Genomic DNA, 23200 nt, shown 5'->3' with positions numbered 1-23200 from the left:
GAAATACCTCCCAGTTTTAAGGRCAGCAAAACATGGCAGTAGACTGCCCAATGAAGTGGTAGCATCTTCGCTGCTGGAGGTCTTTAAGAACAGATTAGACAAGCATCTGTCTCACATTACCCTCCCCAAGCACAGAGGTGGGCTGGGCAACCTTACAAAGCTATATCCAGCCCCATGCCTCTATTTAGCTTGTTATCCAACTGATTGATAACTTTTTGAGGGAAGAAGAGAACTGAAAATGTTACATCAATTCATTCAAGACTACACTAAAAACAGACAGCAGTGCATCATGACACCTTCCTATAAGGCTGACTACCTTTCTTTATTCTACACTGGGCACCAGCTGTCCACAAATAATAGATATAAGCATTTCTAGAGCAACTAGTTTATTTAACATCAGATTGGTCATGCAATCCACGTTGGAAAAATGAAGTTCCCACCATCAAAACATTTTCTCRTCACTTATCAGCATTTCCACACAAGCAATTACATTGGTCCCCAAATATAACACACTGAAACAAGAAGACTGGCAATTCTCATTCCAGTTTCTCTCTGGTTCTTTCACACAGCATCAGAAGAGTTACTACACAAGTAGGCTTAGCCTTAAGTAAGTAAGTTTGTACATTTGAGCAAGCAGTCCATAAACCTCTATTTAGTCACTGACATCTTTCCTAGTACAAGCAAACAGTGTGGACAGTACAGGATTTTTTGCCCATTAAGTGGTAAAAGGAGTCAGATATACAGGACACAGCACTAACTTGAGAAAGCCTATTAGATATATGACATTATTCCTTATTATTAATAAGAGTCCAGCCACCATTGCTCTGAGGTCAATGAGCTTCTATAACAGGCTTATAAAATACTTTGTGTTACAAGTCAATAGCACCATTTGTCTGGAAGCATCACCACACACCCCAACAGTGCAGCAAATACAGTTCTTGAATTAGGGGAAGAAGAAAGCTTCCTACTTACAGTCTAGCCCTCATCCAGCCTCAAAGCCAAGAGACAAACTTTTAAATATCTAATTTCTTCACATTGCAGGTATCAAAGGTGATGAATAACTTGCCTGCAAGCTCCTTAGCACAGGTCTGGAGTGGGCAGGCTGACTCCACTCCAGACCTCCAAGTTAACTGGCACCCAGCCAACACAGCTCCCCAAGTACTGAACCACTCTCACTGCTCTTAAAGACCACCCTATTTATCCTAAACTTAAGGACTAGGATTCATGCCCCCCTCCCTTGAGTTCATAATCACTCCAGAGTTAATCATCTTACAAGCCATGGGCCTCCCAACACTGCTTCTTCTCCAAAAAACACCACATAATGTCCCTTGTCCCCCATTCATTTCATTAAATGATTTTTTGGCTATTTAATCAGAAGTGTTAGCATGCCTTAGCRTGAGCATGTGGTGCAAATAAAGACCTGGTTCCTGTTTTGCATAATAGCAYCAAGCTGCAGCTGAGGTTTGTTCTTGGCAGCTAGCAGTTTAGCTGTTCTTTATTAGTCTGTAATTACTGTTTCTTTGCAACCAAGGTGGTGAAGATCTGAATAGAGCAAATGAGGCACCCATCACTCCAGTGAGGGCAGGGGGTTGGTGCTGGCACCTGTCTGGAACCTGCAGAGGGTCCTATGGGTCACTGTGGTTCCCTGAGCAGGTATGTCCTGGGGAGGAGACCACTACAGCAGCACTTAGTAAATCCTCCAAAGAGAGTGGGCTTTTTTTTTTTTTTTTTTTTTTTTTTTTTTTTTTTTTTTTTTTTTTTTTTTTTTTTTTTTTTTTTTTTTTTTTTGCCAATGCTTACCAGCAAACTCCCACTCACGACAAAGAGTGCTCCAGGTCTCCTGAGCAACAGGACAGTGCTGGAGAAGACCTGCTTGCCCCATAGCAAGCAAAGGAAAAGACTGGAAGCCATATAAATATAAACAAAGCAGCTTTGATTTCTTACAAGTGAAAAGTGGGGTTGGTGGCAACCTTTTTCCAATTAGAGGAGGCTGGTGGTAGAGATACTGATTTTGTAAATGTGAGGACTGGCAAAAACACAGAAATCAAGGATTCCAGGTCCTCAGAGGAAGGCATATGGGGATTTTTTTTCTCCCTTTCTCTTTGGACACAGCTAAAAGCGAGCACTTTGGTGTGCTCCCTAGCAAAATTCTTCAGTGGTTTTGTTAAGGGAGCTTATTGTTCAGCAGGTGCTTTGGGGGTTTTGGTGGCTGTTGTGCTCATTTATGTAAAGTGAGCATTTGTGAGCACCACTATTATGCCTTGGGTATTTTTTTCTCTTGGGATAGCCTAGTTCCTGCAGGTATGGTAGCTGCAGTGCCTCACAGTGCAATGCAGCTATTTGGAGCTAACATTAGGAGGTTTTTGTGGTTAATTTCTGTGAACATATATGCCTTGATCTGCAAAGCCACTCTTGCACAGGTGCCTTTATTGCCGTGACTAGGCCAATTGACTTAAATGAGCCTGGTCCTATCGGTTAGCATGAAGCAGGTATCCTTAACATCACTGTTAAGGTAGATCTTAACAGTGATGCCTCAGATATGTGGTTCCTAAACCACCACAGATTTTTTTTTTTTTTTTTTTTTTTTGCACTTTGCTCTTCAATCACCCACTTTAGTGGGTTAAGTATGGCTTAAAATGGTAACTGAACCAAGTGATATTTGCAAATCTAGAGGTCYTCTGGCTTGACCAAAGAGGGAGAGATGATTCCTGGGCATCACTAAAATAACATTGTCTCAGCGCAGCCAATGTGGGTACTGACACTGTTGCTCTGAAAGGGGCTAAAAGCAAGACTCTGCCTGCCTTGGGGCTGCAATGTCATGGAGTCACGGATGAACAGCTGCTGACTTTGTGCGCAAAGAATTTAATTTTCCTGGATTAAAGAAAAAAACTTTGCTTTGGAAGAAGTAGCTCTGAAGGATGTGGCAGATGATCCTGAGGGCTGATATGAGGAAGCCAATTCCTATGCATGGATCTATGGGTGAATGAACATGACTCAGTGGCCACTGGAGCACATCGTCTCTGGGTGAGACTGCAGGCTATTCCCAGTTGTAAATCATACCAAAAAGCTTGCCTCTACTTTTGAGTTACCCGAATACTGTCTGAAGTCCCTATGAAATGATAATTTCATTCAGGAGAGCTACTCCAGAGCCTCCCAACATGGGCATAACGATTACAGTCTTTCCTGTTTGATAGACTTTCTTCACATGTCTGAATGTAGTTGCATTGATTGGTTGCAACTAGTTTTGTAAAGCAGATCATTATTTACAGTTTCAGACACAGGGACCAAATGCTACGGACTGACTTTGCTGTTTCTTCTGCCAATGCTTTAAATGACAATGCTGCACTAAAAATGATATTAAGTAGACGAACTGGTACTAGGAAGATCACTGGTCATAACGAGAATAACATTTCTCAGAGTTCCTAAGCTTGATGCTATTTTTAAGAATGATGAAAACTACATCTTCTCCATGAAAGGAAAAAGATGTGGTTGCCAAAGCAGCTTGCTAGCACTCGGGAGGAAAACCAGGCATGGTGCTACTTTGGTCCGTACCCCTCATACCCTGAGCATTACCAGCGAGCAGAGCTGAAGGATCTAAAGCAGCCCCAGGGCCTTCATTTTCTGTTTAGAAAGTAATCCAAGGTGCCGAATGCTTTGCTGCTTCTGGCGTTTGTTATATTGCACCTGGTTATTTCTGTCAGCCACGTATATGCTTTCGACAAAGGAAACGGAAGGTGCCAGGAACAGCACGAGTCTYGGAAATGGGGAAGGAAAGGAGAACCACCACTCTCTGCGTACGATCTGGCGATGACAAACCACACCAAGGGTGGCTTCCACGGCAGTGTATCACATAATTGACCACTAAACACCACAGTCTTTCTGGAGCACAAAGCAACTCAAAGAGCAGGAGCGAAACCATCTGACAGAGCCAAGGGCARCAGCAGATTTGTCAGCACAACGCAGCTGAAACCTGCCAATGTCAGTCGGCTCTTCTCCCATGGACCGGCAGCCGACAGTACCCCCTCTCGGCTCGTGGCGGCTGGTGCCAGGAAAAACGAGGAAGCGGAAGGGCGAAGGAAAACCAGCCATTTGGCCCTGAATGTACATTGATGCTTGTTGAAACCAGAGTTTCAAACAGAAAAGCGCCTTTCTCTTGAGCTATATATGTTATCAGCATACAACAGTGCAGACACATAAAGTATCTGACGTTTTCCATTAAGGGCAGGGGGGTCTCTATGCAACTTGGCATGAACATATGCTGCGGGATAGACCACAGTCAATGAACACCTTCGTATACAAGGGCTAGATTCTCAGTTTTGGTTACACATGATGGGGATGGAGCGTAACTGGGCAGGGGCCCTGGGCACAGTTTAGGGCTCCTCCAAACACCATGAAGTGCTGTGCTTTATCCATGTCACCCCATGCTGGCCCATGCCCCAAGTGTGTGAGGGGACAAAGGCACTGAAGTGCTCTTTTCCTGGCTACGCCTTGGTAAAAAGGGGCCAGAGCTGGGGAAAACTCCAATTCATTGTATTTATTAATCTTATTTTGTACTTTCATATCTTGCTATCCAATACATGGCTCATCTCTGACTGAAATTCAATGTATACAAGAATTTGAAACACTATTGTATTGGCCCCAGCTGTGTAACGCCACAGATAGCAGAAGATGCCTTAAAAAAYTACTGCAACTCTTAATGCAGATGTGGCTCTGACAGACTAGTCTCTGCTACTCTCTCTCTTTTGATAAATGTATATATTTGTGTGTGCGTGTGTGTATATATTATTAGATATATCTCTGAAGTTAATTTTATACTTGTGTTCAGAATTGGGCTGCTTTGATTATTCTGCTCCTCTGCTCACGCYCGTTAGGTCCATGCTCACATTACCTGATTGATTGCCTGCCAACARCGGCCAAGTTCTGGCATGTGTTTTTGTTCCCTCTTCCACTCTGGAAGGGCAGAAGAGCAAGCAGTGCACTTTTTTTGCTGTATTCTTAATTACACATACATGTATACATAATGTGTATACATACACATTATAATATACTCATGCTCCAAGGAATGTATTYCATGTTGTCCTCACCCTCCACCAATCTTTGTTCAATCTTTGTTGAATCTTCTGGCCAGAAGTTTTACTTCCCAGACATGAAGCAAAATTTTGCTTATGTGGAGATCTTAGTCTTGTCAGTGCAAGTTCATACATTCTCTGGAATTAACATCTTTAAATTCCAGCTATAACTAGACAAAATAATTAATTTATTCCTATTTGTCTCTTTTTAGCTCGTTATCATTCTCTTGTCCTTGGTTTCCAACGTAGCTGAATATTTTTTGTTCAAGACATCATCATATTGTACAGGGGCATATCAGGGAAACCAAATTTCTTTGTATAAAAGCAGAATTAACTTTCACCATCATGGTTCTAACGAACAACTGCTTTCTACCTGAAATGATTCTGACAGGSAGGAAGGACATTCTTCGTGCAATTATTGCAATTTTAAGAACAGTCTGAGCTGTCTCATCAGTTACCTTTGGTATCTTCAGGACCTGCTTGTTCACTGTGTCCCACTGTCACTGTGCTCTAGGTCCAGCTGTGCATCCTGCTAGGGCAGTCTCATTGCTGCTTTCCCTTTTACAAGAAGATATTTTTGTTACTTGAATGCAATACCTATATAAGCTGTCCACTGCTGATCTCACTAGCAACAAGGCAGACACAGCTGCACAAAATTAAATTCTTCACCAAGAAAACACACAACCAGGAGTCAGGCTTGTGACCACTTGAGCTTGCCTGCTGCTCTGCAGGACTGTGCTTCACAGCATGCCCTTGGATGGGTGCAGAAGGGATGGCTTGCCAGAAATTACTCAGAAATGTGTGTTTATTCTTCAGAGTCCTCCTCTACTTGCTCCCTGGCACTGCCAATCTGTCCATCTACCTGGCACTGTCCATCTCCCAAGCTGGACACTCGTGATTCCCAGCACCTTTTTCACTTTTCTTGTTGCTGCRCTGTAGAAAACGTGGTGGTGTCTCACTTCCTCCACTTCTGGGGGGTAGGGCTGTGCTTCACTTGCTGCAGGAACGGTGGGTGTTATTCAGGACCTGCTGAAGCCTGGCCTTCAGCGAGCCACAGCCTTCTCCAGCCTGAGACTCCCTGATCCCTGCTGCTCTGAGTCCCTGCTCAAAACTTTTTGATTGCCATCTGCATCCTACTTTAGTACCACTGGCTTTTCACAACATATTGCCTAATTCACAAGGCAAAGGTCCTGGGAAGGTGGATGCTGCATGAATTTTGTCACTCATCTCTATGTGCTCACTCTCAGGGACCAAGCTGTTAATACCCTTCCTCTGAACCACATTTTCTATCACAATCTTTTGCTCTGATGGTCTTCTGTATTCAAAGATACAATTATAGCCTCAGTGTGTCTGCATCCTCACGGTGCACTCACACAAAGCAAAATACAAACTCCAGGTAACCAACCTGCACCAGGCTAGTCAGCACATCCCTGACCTCAGGAGCAATTCACTGTGTCAACAGCAAAATCACAAGCAAAGTCTTCTAACTGACAGGAAATCTGTTACTGGTTTGGAGTGAATCTTTCTGAAGGTTTTTTGTTCTTTTCTTAAAGCTATCGTTGTGCAAAGGCAGGAAATCATTGGTCATTTGACAGCCATCAGATCCTCAGTCTAACTCTCAAATATTARCCTTTAACTGGCTAACACTGTGATCTACCTCTAGAGGAAAAGGTTTACTAAGTTCAAATACTTCTCAAAGATGGCAAGATCCTCCCTTTTGTACTTGAAAAACTTCGCTGGTATGTTTAACATTTAAAAATTTTACAGCCTGGATTTCAACAGGAAAGAACACTGCTAAGTATCCAAGTACTTCATAACTACCAAACTGGAACTGGCTCACCTCCARTGGCTTTTGGAAGGCAGTACTGCATTCATATGTTTCAGTCACAAAAAGACATCAAGGTTGCACTTCCCCAAGTCTGAATTATGGCAGATGCCACTGGGATGTGATTTTTTTTTTCAGACAAAAACAAYGCGCGTAGCATTCCTTTCTTCAGTAACACGCATCTTCCTAATGCTGCCGTTCCTTCTGTATCATACTGTTGTGCACGAGCCAGGCGTACTATTTTGCTGAGTCACATACTGGTAATTCATTCATCACAGCCATCCTGATTGTTTTAGATCGAACACAATAAAAGGAAACTAAGCAAAGACATTTTAAGCCCTGGAGCCTTTATGCGCAAGACTGAGCTGCCTCCAAGATCATGCTGTCCCAGAGAGGTCTCCATTTGCATGGCATCGGTTCATATTTATGATATGTTAAGGTATAACTTAGCAAAGAATAATTTTAAGAATCTGCTGGGAATATATTACTTTTGCACTYAAAGATATTTCAGATAAAGATATTTCTGCTCAAGGACTTGCAGATACGCAAGGACTGTGCAGCCCAATCCACTTCTGCCAATTAGAAGCCAGTACCCTGAAATGAGGGAGGAAATGTTACAGAAATTTGACCTCTCCCATTAAACCTCCCCRCTGACCAAAAACCGTCAGCTTCACGGCTAGAACTGAGGGAGGAGACCTACGGCTGAGAAATGCATTAGCCGTGCAGTCACTTTGCAGGGGTAGCTATAGGAAGACAGTAGAAATAAGATGGGTGGATATACCYATCATCTTCTCCTCCATGCTTGGACCAATAGCATTTTTTTCCCCTAGGAAAAATCTGCAGAAGTTTCTTATCAGCCCATTCCCACTCAGAACTATAAAATCAGGCAGAATTCTTGCTACCATTGTAGCCATCRTACAGCTGCCAGACTTCTCACTTTATCTTACTTTACCTGAAAGCACACCACCTGGGAAAAGGATGGATACAGATACTCTGAATTTCAACTGCACTTAATCAGCAAATTTTTTGTACAACCTGAAAGAGTCGTAGAAAYTGGGTAAAAATATGAAGTACAACATAAGCATGCATTTCCACCTAGTGAAGACAGCATCTTTCACCCTTTTTCTGTACTATTTAGCAAACTTGCCACTTGAATACTATTCTATTACCTTCTACTTTAATTTCAACAGGAAGTACAGCTACTGAATGTTTTATTAATGACTGGCTTTTTTCAGTAGCTGATATATTTTGTCAWGGCAAGTTGTGCAAGGCCAAACAATTACAAATGAAAACAATTAAAGCAAAAGAGGAATGTTGAGTGTATTAGGGTTTTAGGTAACTATCAGTATTAAAAAGTTTAACAAACACAAATGACATTGTTGTACATCAAGTTCTTTCTTAATTTCTGTAATATACCAATACATTATGAAATTCACGTGCTATCAAAGTAATAACAAACAAATGTAAACAGTCATATGTACTGATGCTGATAATTTTCCAATTCCTATCCATTATGTTCAACAAATAATCAAGATAGCTCAAGAGCCTGACCCTGCTTTTGTAAGCTGATCCATGCACAAAGCTTGTAACTGAAGTCAGAGCAGCTCTAGGCGGATGCAAGATCTGTGCTGGTGGATCATTTTACAGGATGGGTCCTTTGTTAGGAAAATCTGGACTAATCATGTTGACAAGCGGAAACCAGTTACTCATGAGGTTAAATTATCTGGGAAGCAATCAGACTATATTACTGGCTCCCAGACCTTGTATAAGAGTGTTTCTCCAGAGCAAAATCATTAAGCTATGGAGTAGATTCCTTCACGCATTTAAAACTTGTGTAATTGCAGATTATTCCCTTAGGCCCCATAAAAACATGTTCTAGCTGCACAGTTTAAAAAGTTATGAATAAATACAATGGAATTTCAAAAATCTGCATCTACTCTAATTCTCTTCTACTCTATAATTTTGATTTGCTAACATTTTACTAGAGAATGAAATGGCAGAAATCTGAGTAATTTTGTTTGTCATTAAAATACTGTATATAAACTGGTAAAGTCAGAGTAAGGCATTCTCAACACAAGCTTGAGGAATGTACATTTTCATGCCCAGTGGAACTAACATTTCTATTTCTTCCCAGAAGTAGTGGAATGTTTTTTTGCATATAAATCTCCAAACAGTTTTTAAATATTACAGATAAAAAGCATTATTTCACATAKCAGTTTTAAAAGCATTGGCTTGATGTTTCCTTTCACTTCATCTACKGCAGGACTATGATTCTGGAAGGAAGCAGTTCAGAGAAATGTCATGACATATACAGAAGACACCTACTTCTGTAAAATGAAATTAAATAAGATTTGTTTCAAATGCCACCTAGAAACACTGTATAGATGTATATGAAGTATATGCATTATGGTAGGTAGTTATTCATTCTCATGTTTTCACCTGTTGGTATTACTGCAAATAACACTGTTTCCATGACATGCCTTATGGAACAGTTTACTATTTTCATAAGCAGTCACATGCATTGAACGTAGAGTCACCAGCCTGTGCATTTGGCACCCCAAAGCAGAACCAGAGAGGCCAAGCTTACTAATCTCTCTTGCTGAATGACAAATTAGCTGGTGTATGAAATGATAGATCTCAGCTGAAACAAGGAAGCAAATGACCTAAGACATTTCTTCGGGAGCTGCTTCTGCTTCCTGAGTGGGTTTCTCTTCAGGTTGGCCGTCGTGGACGGGAGACGGGTTGCGGCTGGGCTTGTTGCTGTCATGAACGCTGTGACCACTTGCACTGCCAAGGCGAGTGGAGGCCACCACAGCTTTTACTGCAGCCTGAGAAAGAGAGGATCAAACAGATGTTCCTTAAAGGACACGGTCTGTCCTTTATTATAGTCTTAGCATCAGGCAGCTAGCGAATGCTACTGTGTTTGGTCTTTGTGGTAATGTCACATTCAGACACTTGCATGGGCCCAGTCAGACTGAGAATGCCATCTGAAGTACTGTACGAAGATTTAAAAGCGCTTCTTTCCTAAGGTCTCATACCTGGCCAACACGAGCAGACTCTTTTTCCAGCTGCACATATGCCTATTTTATTTTTAAAAACTACCACAGATCACCTCCATGTAAGTTAGATGGCAATGACAAAGTGCTCTTCCATCTCAATAATGTGATTATCACTGATCATTTCAGGGAAAATCATCAATTGTCTAATATTTACCAACATTTATCAATACTGCATATGTCAAGTATGACAAACTGGCAACTGCCTGGATATACACAGATGCTGAGGACTGGCTCTTGTATCGCATAAAATGTCACAGAGGGAAGATGCTCATTAAGACAGTTAACTTAGCTCTTGCCTTGGAAAGTTTATTGTCTGAAAGAAAACATGGAGATGGGGAGAAGACACACTAATCTCTGTGTATGACACAACCCTAGCTAGTGTTGACTGGGCCAACTTTTTGTGTAGGCATCACCAAAAGAGTAGGTCTGCAAAAGGAATGAGAATGAATATAGCAAGTTTTGTGGATGGCTTGGAGAGGAAACCACGCAAAAAAAAAAAAGGTGCAAAGATGCTAATGAAAGAGACGACTATAGAAAAGTTGGTGTCAAAGAAGAATCAGCTAATATGGAATGTGAAGTCAAAATAAAAGGTGTAAGTCAAAGACAGTGGCAACAGTTTTGAAGGTGGGAGTCTTGGACCTGTTAAAGGAAAATCACATGCATGCATAACAATGGTGAGATGATTTGGGAAAACAGACTAGAAACAGAACAGGTCATTCAGTTACATTAGAATGGATAAAGATATATGCGATGCCCTTTAGTCTTGATAATCCTGTGGAYGTATACGGAACAACTTTAATACAGTACATGATAGACCAAATCATGACTGACTGGATGTTTTGAGCTTTACAATTCTACACAAATATATTGTTAAACATAAAGGAAGAGCATTATGCTGGCCTCGTATGTTGAGCAAGAGAGGATATTATTCTAATATAACAACTAAAGCATGGATTCACTAGCTGATTTTCTGTTCTTATTTTTATGGGGAGGAATTAGCTACCTAAAAACTTACAGTTTTTTATTAACCATATATATGTGTGTGTGTATGTATATGTAAATACAAAACTATTAAGTATATACACAATAACTATTAACTCTAATTATTAACTAATAATTAGAGATTTGCTCACTTACTCTGACAGAAAAGCAGTAAAGAAGTAAACATAAAAAAGCAATAGCATTTAAATTCAAAAATACAAATGGTTTAACTACATGAGTCTAAACAAAATAGACTTAAAAAATTTAGTTCGCAATTCGAAGATGGGGGAAAAACAGAGAATCAAAATCAAAACATGCAAAAAGGGAACACAGTCCTTTCTGACCTCCTGGAAGGAAATCTAACAGCTCCTACAGAAATAATGAATTTTATGACTCTGCTCATGCTCTGAAATCATTTTGATATAACGATGCTGCATGGCATCTTCAGTAAATACAAGGCAATTTCAGAAGTCTTTCTGAAGAGAACAATGTTAATAGACACACTTAATCAGTTCTGCACGGGCAAAGTGTCACTGTGAATTATATGTGCAGTGTCCAAGACTTCTGCAAATGACAAAACTGTTTTTTTTTTTTGCCCCGTAGAGATTCTCTGTCCYTGTTTCCTAACATTATTGAAAAAGAGAGTAAAAATAAACAGCTAAGGGTCATTTATTACTTGAGAATTTGATTTTGCATGGAGTTGTACAGCTCCCAGACAAGATGTTTTTTACTCTTATTCTCCTGGACTACAAAGGCAGCTTCAATGCAGCTGTTGATAGTAAGCTCTGTGCAGAAGTAACCCTGAAGTCTCTTCTTGGCAGACATAAATCTTAAACGACTGAAGAAGAGATTACGGGGGAAGGAAGCTTCCKGCTGTCATGTCAGTTAGGAGCCCAACTGCCTGCCATTCACACCTAAATTTTTTTTCCTGCTACTGCTCATGGCAACTACATAGCTTAGATGGTAAAGGAGCAAATTGGTGACTAAAAATCTAATTCAGTTTTCATTGCAGGTCCCACTTGCACTCCTGCCATACAATGCTCAGTTTCCAGATAAGGAATGTAATTGCTCATTTGCTATCAGAGGTACTTGGAAATGCATGTTTTSCAGCTGTTATTCTCAACTCATACATTTTATGAAGTATCTGAAATGCTGACTCTAGATCATACAAAAGAATAGCTTAAGTTCCTGCTTTGTATCGATAGGCAAAGAAACTGTGGGTGGCTTACAGACCAAAACATGCAAGGGTAGATCTTCTCAATTTATGGACATATAATCTTATGAGGAAACTATTCAGAATTTTGTTAATTCTGTTCTGCATCCTAAGGATGCAGCAAGCAACACTAAACAGGACGGATGGACAGATAGATAGAAGGAAGGAAAGGATTTGGGAAAGCTGTGTTCATTCTCAGCAGTTTTGTCTGTGCAGTTTTCAACCAACCTTACAAATGTTTATTTGTCTGTCTGCAGCAAATGACAAAATCAGCTTCAACAYTTTCATTTCCATCAGTCATCTTAAATAAAAAAAATCTATATTGTTAGGGAATATTGTGCAAGGCTTCTGTAGGCTACTAAYGTTGCTGTATTTTTTGTATCCAACACAGAGATTATGTTCAGAGACTTGCCTTAAGTTTACGCCGAGCATTGAATTCTTGAAGTTTCTTTTGTGCATTGTCCATATGTGCAAAGTTTGCTGCCTTCCCTGTGACCCATGGGTGCTGCAAAGCCTGCAGAGTGGTGAGACGTTTCTTTGGGTCCAAAACAATCAACTTCTTGACCTGCATCACAAGAGAAGAAATACAGAACACTTAAACTTACTCTCCAGTGACATTTACCAAATTTTGCATTTTGGTGTTTTGGTCTTGGTTTGCTTGAGTTCAGTGAAAGATGCTCTGAGTAACTAGTAAGAATTTACATTCAGGTCTTTGTGTGTTTTGATTTTGGTATTTTTCAGTCCTCTGTAAATAACATTTGAGTAAAAAAGACACTACCAGGGGAGAGGGGAGAAAAAGAATCAAACAGTTACCACTATTGGAAAGAGTATTTACCAGTGCAGCTGGGCCCTATCTATATAGACTACTGTATGTCTGAAGTGTCACCAAAACACTAATAAATTCTCAGAATGTCCCTGGTCAGGCAATGCTTTTAGCATCTATCTCACTTTTGGATTCAGTTAAGGTTTAAATGGATTAGAAAGCTTAAATTCTAGTCTATGCAATTGCTTTTTGCTTTGTGGGCTTGTACCATACAATTGCTGCTAGACAGAGAAAAAAAAAATGTTTCTTTCAGTCTCTGCATAATCTAGTGTACACATGAACTATAAAGTACTGTGTAAGTACTTCTTTCCTAGCCCACTCTGAAACTAGTGCCATCTACRCCATCACTTCTACCATTTTGATGAGGAAGCTGCAGCTCTCCAAGCACAACGGTAGGAAACGTTTGGAAATGCAGCACTACAGACATATCTCCGAGGTGGATCTGCAGYGGAGCGCTGGGTATGTAGGGGTGCCCAGCCAAGCTGCATTTCATGGGGGTTGCTGTACATTTGGACAAGTGAGGTTTTAAAAAAAAGGGTGAGGATGGTGTGAAGAAGTATAAGGTTGGTACTGAGCAGAGCACAGTTATGCTGCTCTCCTGACTATGCAGCCTCTGGGAGCTGGGTATAAATGACGGCACAGGTCTCCACCACTGTTCCATGGCCCAAATGCGAGGAGAGGACACGCTTTAGGACTGTCTAAAATTCCCCCAGAAAGAGTCCCTTCAACTATTAAAGAAAGACAGTGCCCTGAAGAGCATGCATGAGAGTTGGTATTGTGACGTGCAGTCGCTCTGCTGTGAGTCCATCAAAGAGGCCTAAACAAATCACTGCAGCAAAACACCCCCATACTCCCCAAAGCACAAGTTTTGTCTTCAGAACCACAGGCTTCATCATTATCTAGAACTTGCTATTAAGTCTTCAAAACTGAAACCCTGAGCTTTACTGTAGCAAAATGGTAGGGATCAGTCTTGATCAAAGCTCTCCTCATACAGGGAACATGCAGCTTTGCTGCAGACTGCTGCTTATCTGACTTTTGATGACACAAGGCACTAAATGATATCTTCTTGAGCTTAAAAAAACTTAAAATCTAATACAACAACAAAAAATACTTCAAATTTCTACAGTGCCTTTCATTTGAGGCATCCTGAAATACTTTACAAACATTAATTAATGTAGTATTTTATGGGACAGTTTGTATAAGCAATATGGAACTGAGCAATTGTTTCTTCAATGTTAATGAAATAACTGAATTGCCCAAGTACTGTTGATAAAGTCAAACTCAGGTATATTCATCTTTGTAGATCAGTGTCTAATAGATCCAATTACTTCATCCAGTAATAAAAGACTATAGTGCAGACAGCATGCCAGTCCTTGCATTTTATTAATAGACCATACTTAATGGTAATGAGTCTTCCCTCACCTATTGAGAAAATGCTTACATAGACAGAAAAGTGCAGTCAGTAAGAAGAGGGAGCTTCACTCTTCATTGTCTTTTTTTAGTCTTCCTCTGAAGTTCAGATTGGAAAACTATTCAACATGTAGGGCTTGTTTCTATGTTTACTTGAAGGTGGACATGCCACAAAAAGGAATGATGAAACACCTCTGAGCTTGAAGCAAAGCAGGTATATTTGAACACTGTGACAACTGCCAACAAGCTGTGGCTTAAATCACAGGAAAGCCTGAACATCCACAGTTTTGAGTGTTCAGTACCTTCTAAAATTACAGCATTGGATTCCCGTGGGATTTTTCACAGCTGTATAATATACCCAGGTATAAGAAGAAAAAAAGCAGAGTCATACGAACAATTAACTAACTAATACCACCTTCCAAAGCAACACCCTCCCCGCCAAAATGCACAGTCTTTGTCAGCGGAAGAGATAATAACATAATATATATCAGCAAAGATACTATGCTCTCATTTTTGTTGTACTTACCAAATCCTTAGCATTCAGAGACACATCATCCCACCAGGGGGAAACAAAGTCATATTCACAGTTCAGGATCCTCTTAAACATGTACTGATCTCCCCTTTCATCATAGAATGGTTCAAAGCCACAAAGTCTGCAAGGATAAAAAAGTGAGAGAGAAGTWTATTGAAGATTAATTGGTTTCAGGCTGCAAGAAACAGTTCTCAGTAAGATCTTTCTCCACTTTATATCCTGTCCACTACTTTAGGGAACTGGATCTGGATGCATACCTGAACTTTGCASTCAACTCCTAGCTCTACGACAGAGCAAAACAAAATGTTGGCTATAAACATTCACAAGCACTAGGAAAAGCTGATCAAACTGTAAATTTTCTGTTGTCACACATCTCTAGTTAGAACTGTTTTAGAGGGACTTTAATAAGGGTAGCTAAGAAAAGTAAACCCAAAAGCTCCTTAAGCTTTTCAGCCTCTGAGTAGCTAAAAGCAGACATTCTGGGAAGAGTAGAGAAACAGTGATCTGYGGCTCAGGGACTTCTTGAACCAAAAATTACATGTTTGTATTTAATAGACTTCCACAGACCTATTTCCTCCTGAARTTTTCTAAGTCTCTTTTTGAGTGGATACAAATCTCTAGCACCCACACTAGGCTGTGTCACGGTACTGCACAGCCCCACTSAGCACTGTGCAAGCAGCCACCTCCAGGGCTTTGCCTGGAACATGCCACTCAGTAGTTTTATTTGATTACCCCAGAGCTTTTTCTGGAGAAAAACAGCAAACAATTGATCTGCATTTACTGTCTACATGCCATAATATATTTCTAGTATATCTTTCATCTGCTGGTCTCAGGCTTAGACTCTTTAATCACTCCTCATTCTGAAGCCTGTGCTCATCCCTGCCCTCTTCTGTGAGTTTTTTCCAAATCTATACGTCTTTCTGAAGTGGGTGCAAACACTATTCAGTGTGGGCACACCATGAAGTTGCATGTTRGCATAATGATGTTTTCTATTTTAGTCTCCATTTCTTTGCTAATAATTCCTATCACTAGATTCACTTTTTTTTTAGATTGTTTCTGAACATCAAGTTAAAATTTTCACAGAGTTATTATCAGAATCTCGAAATCTCATTCTCAAGGATCAAGACCAATCATTCACTCTTATGCTTGTTTTTCCACCTTTTAGCTGGTGCTAAGGCACCAGTGGACATGGAAAATAATGAGAGGTTACATGCCTCTGTTAGGAGTTCAGTTATTTCACCCTTGAATTCATTTAGACTATGTGGGTTAAGGGGTTAATACTATTTCATCCTTTTGATCCATYATTCTGTGACCCACAAATCTTCTGATGCCTTCCATTATAGAAGTTTTCCACCCTAAAGGCAGTTAAAAAGCATGAATTTARTATTTCAGCTATGACCTTATCTTCTCTGAGTTCCATTTCACACCATGCTTGTCATTGGCTCCACAAACACTATAGCCAGCTTCTTCCTTCTGAAGTCTCTCTAAACAGAGTGTAAGAGCACTTCTGGGGAAAAAAAATTGTTCCAAATAACACCTTGCAAATTATCTGAATGAAGATTTAATTTACAAATTAGATACATTCCACAAAACTTTATGGGGAATGCAAATTCATGTAAATGATTTTCACTTATGYAATATCTTTCCTGTTGCTTTAATCATGTCTGCACATATAATCAGATGTTTTAAAGTGATTTCCTATTTAATCAATACATATTCTCTACTAAAAAAAAGGCTATCTGCTATCCTGTTTCAGGAAAATGCAACAGCCAACACAAGATGACGACAAGAAAACAACAGAGAACTACAAAGAAAGAGAAAAATACAATTCTGGTAAATGTAAGCTTGCAATTTAACATGTTCTTATTTTTTTTAAACCAATCACTGTGCTTGCTSTCCTGAGAGGGGGATAGTGTTCAAGGAATGAGTGCTTTTTTGCAATCACAGGGTACAGCCTGTGGGTGGAATGGCTGCACCACGTTATACTGCTACAGAGAAAGGAGAAGTCCAGTGTTAGCATATCCATTTGCAAGACTGGCAGAAATAGGTTAAAATACAGGAATCCAATCTCCAAATACAGTGCCCAAATAGGTGGGAGATGGCCACGGTCACCTTGCTCTCCTCCCCTGCATCTGCCTGCTCCTCCTTCTGTCTTTTCTGAGCTTGTTTCAACTAGGCTCCGATCCCCAAGGAATACCTTCGCTGAGCAGGGCTGTCAGGCCACTAACTGCTTCAGCCAAAACTATCTTCTGGTTACTAGGTAACTGATTACATACAGTGAGACTATGTTTAAGGCTTGTATTGACTGTGTTGGAAAACTTCATTTGTGTAAATGCTTTCAGCCAAGGTTTTTAGAGTAGCTCCTTTTCCACATGTTGCAGTTGCTGGCTGTGCCTTTCCATAGGCTTAAAACCGTAGTGCTTTGTGGGTGATTTCAAAATCACGACATGGGGTATCTTGTCATGGTTCTGCTGCTTCTTGATCCTTCTGTTCTTTATCCTCTGCGTTAACACTTCTTCCACATCAGAAATTAGCACAGCACCTAAAGCCAACCTTGAGCATTGCCTGGAATTTGAAAACCCATGGRTCAAACACGTCCAACTTGCCCTCAGCCCTGATAGTTCCCTCCTGCAAGGTGTAGAGCTACGTGTGAGTCAGGAAACTACGTGGATTTTCCCTAGGGTCCTCTCCATCTTTTCCCTTCTCATATTAAAGCATCTGAAGACACATTACAGACAATAATCCCAGACACAGAATACAAGCTCAGCGCTAGAAATTGTACCTGAGTTCAGGATCTTTCTTGTCCTTGCACTGAACACACAAGCAGTAAAATACAGGGTTTTCCTATTCGTTAGAGATCTGACAACTTGCTGCTTGTAACTACAAAGTGCTTAATCTGGGATAGAACCAAATGTTAACTCTCAGCACTGTATTTGCACCTATGAATTAGTTTCTTTAGTTACCATTTGAGCCACTGCAGCGATGGTTAGCTCTGCAATAAGATAGTACCCRTCACTGTAGTGTGGAAAAAATGCAATTACACATAGAATATTCTGCATTCAGCCTCATTCCTTTGAAATCTCCTTGACTTCTTGTTRGTGTTTATAAACGTTGACGAAATCTCCATTTTGTCTGCTGCAGTGATAGGCTCAACTAAGTGATTTTCTACTTACTCTTAAAAATATTTTTATCATAACTCACTACTATCACCTATTGGAGTATTATAAACAATTTCTATGGATAAGAAAAATTTTCCATTTCAACAGACAGATTTTTGTCTATCTACAACCTTAGATCAACAAAAACTATAGGTGCTATTTTCAAATTAGGTAACTTACTTAAACTATGGTAAAACCCAGCAGGCTGCTCTTTTCCTTTAAATCAGATTTATGCTGATTCATTTTAATTCAATTACATACTGAATAAAGAAAAATCAGTGTAAATAGGTTTAAAAATCAATTAGAAGTGACCAGACAGTGCTTTGTAATCTTCTAAGTAAGTCGGTAAAAAAAACCCACCTTTAATTAAATCCATTTTGACCAGAGGCAAGGCCTCTAGATTTGTTGACTACCACCTGCATCTCAAATGTGCAATAGTATTTCTAACCTGGAATACAAGAGGACTGGTTCTTTCTGCCAGTATAATTGTAAACATGATTTTCCTGGAATGATGACAATTTACATCAGTAGTCTTAATATAATTTGCATCAAGAATAACAATTGTGCTGTCAAAGTTTGCATTACAGTTCTTAAATTAATGGGAAGYAAGCACTGTAATGGTGGTAAGATGTAGCTCTACACACACATACTCTGTAGCATGGCAGTTAACTCTTACATCTACTCTAATTTGGGGTACATTCAGCTACATATTTTAAGATTACATATGTACAKTCCCTCTACTAAAATATGAGGCTGATATGCAATACTGCCCTTAAGGCTGCAGGATTAATGAAGCAGTTTCAGTACAGATGCCTTTCTGATTTTAATTCTAATCCATCAGATATGTTGACCTACAAAGCCTTAAAACTCAATAAAAGAATTTTAAGTGTGCAGCATTATTAAAGCTAAATGGAAGAGATGGTTAAGTGGAATAGAGTAGGACCTTTTTTGCCTGGGTTATCCCTGTAGATCAAATGGATTTTGATGGGGATGGAGGAGGAGAATAGGAGGAGGAAGACTTAGAGGAGCACCTGTTTTGGCAACATGTCCAACCCAGGAAATTAGCTTGCATGTTTGTATTTATACTGATTTGGTAAGTGAACACAGCTTGGGGGGTGTTGGATGCATACCACAAATTCTAGGAAGAGATGTGTATAGCAAATACCACTCTAYGTATTCAAATAGGAGCTTGCTCTATGTTTTCACTTGGAGCTTGCCTACACTTGAAAGCAAGTTCAGATTAAAGGTGGCTGTGAATTCCAAGTACTAGAGCTATCCCTGAATCATTCAATACTGAGGCAAACCCACGGCTCAGTCTAGATGTTCTTGTCAAAGGCACCCCTCCAATCTCACTGCCAGCCCTGTTGGCAAATTTGAAATCTGTCAACCTTGAGCCACTAGAATTGTTCTAAGAAACGATTAGGAATGTATTGACTTTGTCAAACTTTGGCATCCTCCTCGTAGCCTTGGATACAGTGGTGAAACAACTTTAGCCACTTGCTTGCCACAGCCTGACGTGGCCATCCTGTATCGGCACAGGGTGATAGCTGAGCCAGTGCTAGAAGGTGCCTGTACAACCCTGGAAAAGTCACTTTGACCTGTTGATGACTAAACTCCATAAACTGAAATAAAAATGATCATACTAAAGTTGGCACTATCAGAATATAGGGTGTAAGTGCAGCTGGTATTTGAGATGTGATTCTCTACAGACTTGAGCCAGGCCTTGACATAAGGATTCACATTTGAAAAGGAGAAGATAACAAAATGCCAAAAAAAAAAAGAAAAAGACGACAAAGATGCAAAGTGTGGCCTCCAAAGCTGATCGCTATTACACGCACGTGTTTTTTGACATATTATATAGGAATATTGTAACCTATTATTTACAGGGACATGAAAGGAGAGCTATGATCTTATTGGAAGCTTATGTACAGAACAAAGGATGCTTTCTAATATTGCTGATAAAATATTTTGCTTGTCAGAGTGTACATATATATCCTTAGCAGTACTTCTAATAGGAACTCAAGAAAATAAAATTGTTTCTTACAAAGATATACGGAAACCAATTCTTTTATTACACATTATAGTTGTTGGACACATTTAGTGAATCCCAGAGGGGAAAGAAAATGGGACTAAATACATTTGACTTTTGTATTTTTATGTATATGTGTAAAATCCTGTTTTCTTCCATAAAAGGCATTCTGCAAGTACTGTATACAACTGTGTATGTCAGCTTAACATCAGTGTTGCCAAGGGAATAACTGAAATTATTTGTTCTCCAATAAAGAGAAGTGTCAACAGAATGGATACAGAGTAATTCTCGCTTTGACAGATACCAAAATAATTGCAACCTTTGTCAATCAACTTAGAACCAGCCATACTACAGTCCGGACATAAGTGCCTACYCTTAGACACAACTGTTGGAACATTTTGGTCTACAACTGCAACTTCAACTGTGTAAAATATGTATGAGCAGCATCACTTACAGCCCTTTGTCAAACGTATGTCTAGCTGTTTTGTGAAGCATGRAATGTTTCACCCTTAACATTCATCATTTAAGCCAGCAGACGTGTCAGGCCAGATCACCAGCAGCGTGCGGAGCTCTCCCTCTAGTGCTCTCGCTGYGACAGGCTGCGCCTGGGCTGCTGCACAGTTATGCAGGCAGCAAAGCGTCTGTAGGGCACCCTGATGATGTGTGGGAATTTCCAGAAGGGAGCATTTGTTTTCTGGTCTTAGCCAGAAAGCTCACGATGACTATGGTGACCTCAAATATCTTAGTAGAGTTACAGTGTATCTTATAGCTTGTGTGAATGAGAGAAAAAAGGTATGATGCTTTCTGGTACTTGCACCCTTCTTTTCCTTCAAACAGCTTCACTGTTAATAGTACACACGAACAGCACGATTCTGCACAGACCTTGCTGTCATTGACTAACAAATGTTACAAATCTTTTCCCATGCTTCTCTAGCACCGGACTGACTTAAATAGCATTTGGAATATCACAATTCAAGTTCAGGATCTGTTTTCCAACAGCACAGCCCATAATGTCATAAAAACCTGAATGTGCTTACAAGTGATAAACCCGCGTACCGCTCCGTGGCACTGCCTGCACTTACAGGATGTAGGTGATAATCCCCAGCGACCACATGTCCACCTCGGGGCCATAGGCGCATCCTCGTAGGATTTCTGGTGCTGTAGGTGATAAAACCCTTGTTAGTAAGACAGAAGTTGAACGCAAATAAATAACAGTCACAAAAGTCAAGAATGCGCTTCTGTAACCATCTTTCAAAGACAGTCATGGCCAGCTCCTTTAAACCCTTAATTAGGCGGATGATTCCTATTCACTGAGTACAAAGCAACAGGAGCCAAGTCCAAACACAGCCAGAAAAAAGTGAAAGGCAAAATTTCAAAGTCACTTTTTATGTTCAAATGTGTGAAAGGAACCATAGAGAGCTTTGCTAGCACTGGAGCTGCAGTCTGACAAAAAAGGTGAGTGTTTTTTAAATTTTGATATTTGCTGTTCTGGCATTTTATTTTTTTGGCTCCTTACTTGGTGCTTTTTGATATTTTAAGTATAGAARTGTTATTTAATTCTGATGTCAAGGTTAATTAAGATTGTAAACATGTTTTATTCCTCTACCACTGTTCTGACCAGATCCAGATTTTCTTCACTCTTTCCCCTTAGCCTACCCCTTCATCCCCCCAACTTTTTTATTTATTTTTTTTTTAAAGCTTTAGTCCATAATGAGGAGATTTCAGTTTGGTTTGCCTACTCATATTATATGCAAATAGAATATTTGGGCTATGATGGACTACAAGACAGACTGCTTCAAAAATAAAGCTTTTCTTTAAYTTCTGATAAAGGAGTTCAGCCCTGAGGAAAGACAAGATTATTTCAGGCAATTGTTTTCACGGTAGTGTAAAACAGATATAAAGGAAAGAGACTCTCTGGGGACTTTGGCCTTCTAATGGTAGAGTTAATCTTCGCCCTAGCAGCTTGACTGACACACCTCATGGAAAGCTGAGCTGAYGGATATATTCTTCAGACAATGTAGGTATTTGCTAATGCTATCACCACAGAAAAAACATACAACTAATTTTGAAAAAAATAATTAAAAAGACACTGCTGAGCCACACTTTGATCTATCAACAGTCCTTCTTAAAAAACTCTGTATCAGTTTTATCAAACCTATGGGATGGTATCACGGCTCCTGAATCCATCAGCTCTACACTTCATGTGTGATGACTGCCACATTTCCTGGGCATGGCACACTTGCTTTGCCTACCTATATCAATGCTGCAGCATGTAAGGGTCCTTCCCAGGACGTCCAGACCCACTGTGCCTGCTATCAGCAGCTCATGGGCTCTGATTTCCACCTGGGAGACAGGGACMGCAATATGCCATCCTTGCTGCCAGAACTTATCATGCGCATACCTGCACTGCAAGCTTCGCTCTGCAGAAATGTGTCCATATTCAACAGTCGGCCCACAGAGTCCCTCAGTCTTGCTGCGCAGCTAAGTAAACCCGAATCATTTCTCTTTACCCTTCTGCTTCACAGTTTCATAGCTGTGAACCATGAGGCCAAGAGGATGGGGGGCTTCCCCGAGCCATATGCARCCTCACATCTCCCTGTCCCACCTGAAACTGTGGGTGCCCATGTGGACTGGTTCAGACTCCTGCCTTGCTCCTTTGCTATCAGCCTCAGGCTGACCTTCCACAGTGCTGCTAAGTGTCCCAAGGACTATGCTGGGATACTCTCGTGGAGCATGATTTAAAGTAGAATATATACTACTACCTAACCGCCTCCAGGCAGCTGGTTTAGACTTCTTCAACTTACTGGAAGAATTTACCATGTCAGGAACATACCAAGMATTTTTACAAAATTTTTCTTGTGGTGAATGAATTTCACTAAAATACAGCTGCTAGTTGAGATGTTGGCTGTAACAGAGTGATCATGAATCATATTCTGTATTGGCCTGTTTTTATGTGCTAYGGTAAGCAATCACCTGTGCCCTCCTTAAGTTCATTCAAGGGAAGATGTTTTAGGCAAGTGAAATGCTTTGTGACCGTCTTCTTGCTTTCGATCCTCTGCATCCCTTTGCATAYCCTAGGAACTGTAGACTGAAAAGGCCTT

The 23200-nt window shown here is 40.3% G+C and overlaps 1 protein-coding gene across 1 annotated transcript in view; it reads right to left on the bottom strand.

Moving 5' to 3' along the window:
• Window positions 1-1789: 1789 nt before the first annotated feature.
• The window catches only part of CAMK4 (calcium/calmodulin dependent protein kinase IV), a 173857-nt gene continuing 152446 nt past the window's right edge, over window positions 1790-23200 (bottom strand). Inside the window, exons 8-11 of the mRNA XM_085305348.1 lie at window positions 21182-21257; window positions 14907-15033; window positions 12560-12712; window positions 1790-9722 (exon numbers count right to left, since the gene is read on the bottom strand). Of these exons, the coding sequence (XP_085161474.1) occupies window positions 9558-9722; window positions 12560-12712; window positions 14907-15033; window positions 21182-21257 (521 nt within the window). The 3' untranslated portion in view covers window positions 1790-9557. The remainder of the gene's footprint in view (window positions 9723-12559; window positions 12713-14906; window positions 15034-21181; window positions 21258-23200) is intronic.

The sequence above is a fragment of the Rhea americana genome, unplaced genomic scaffold (genome assembly GCF_003343005.1).
Source record: "Rhea americana isolate MKP2758 unplaced genomic scaffold, rheAme1 scaffold_22, whole genome shotgun sequence".
Lineage (NCBI taxonomy): Eukaryota > Metazoa > Chordata > Aves > Rheiformes > Rheidae > Rhea > Rhea americana.
Note: the sequence above shows the minus strand (reverse complement) of the source record. Positions and strands in the feature narration are given on the sequence as shown.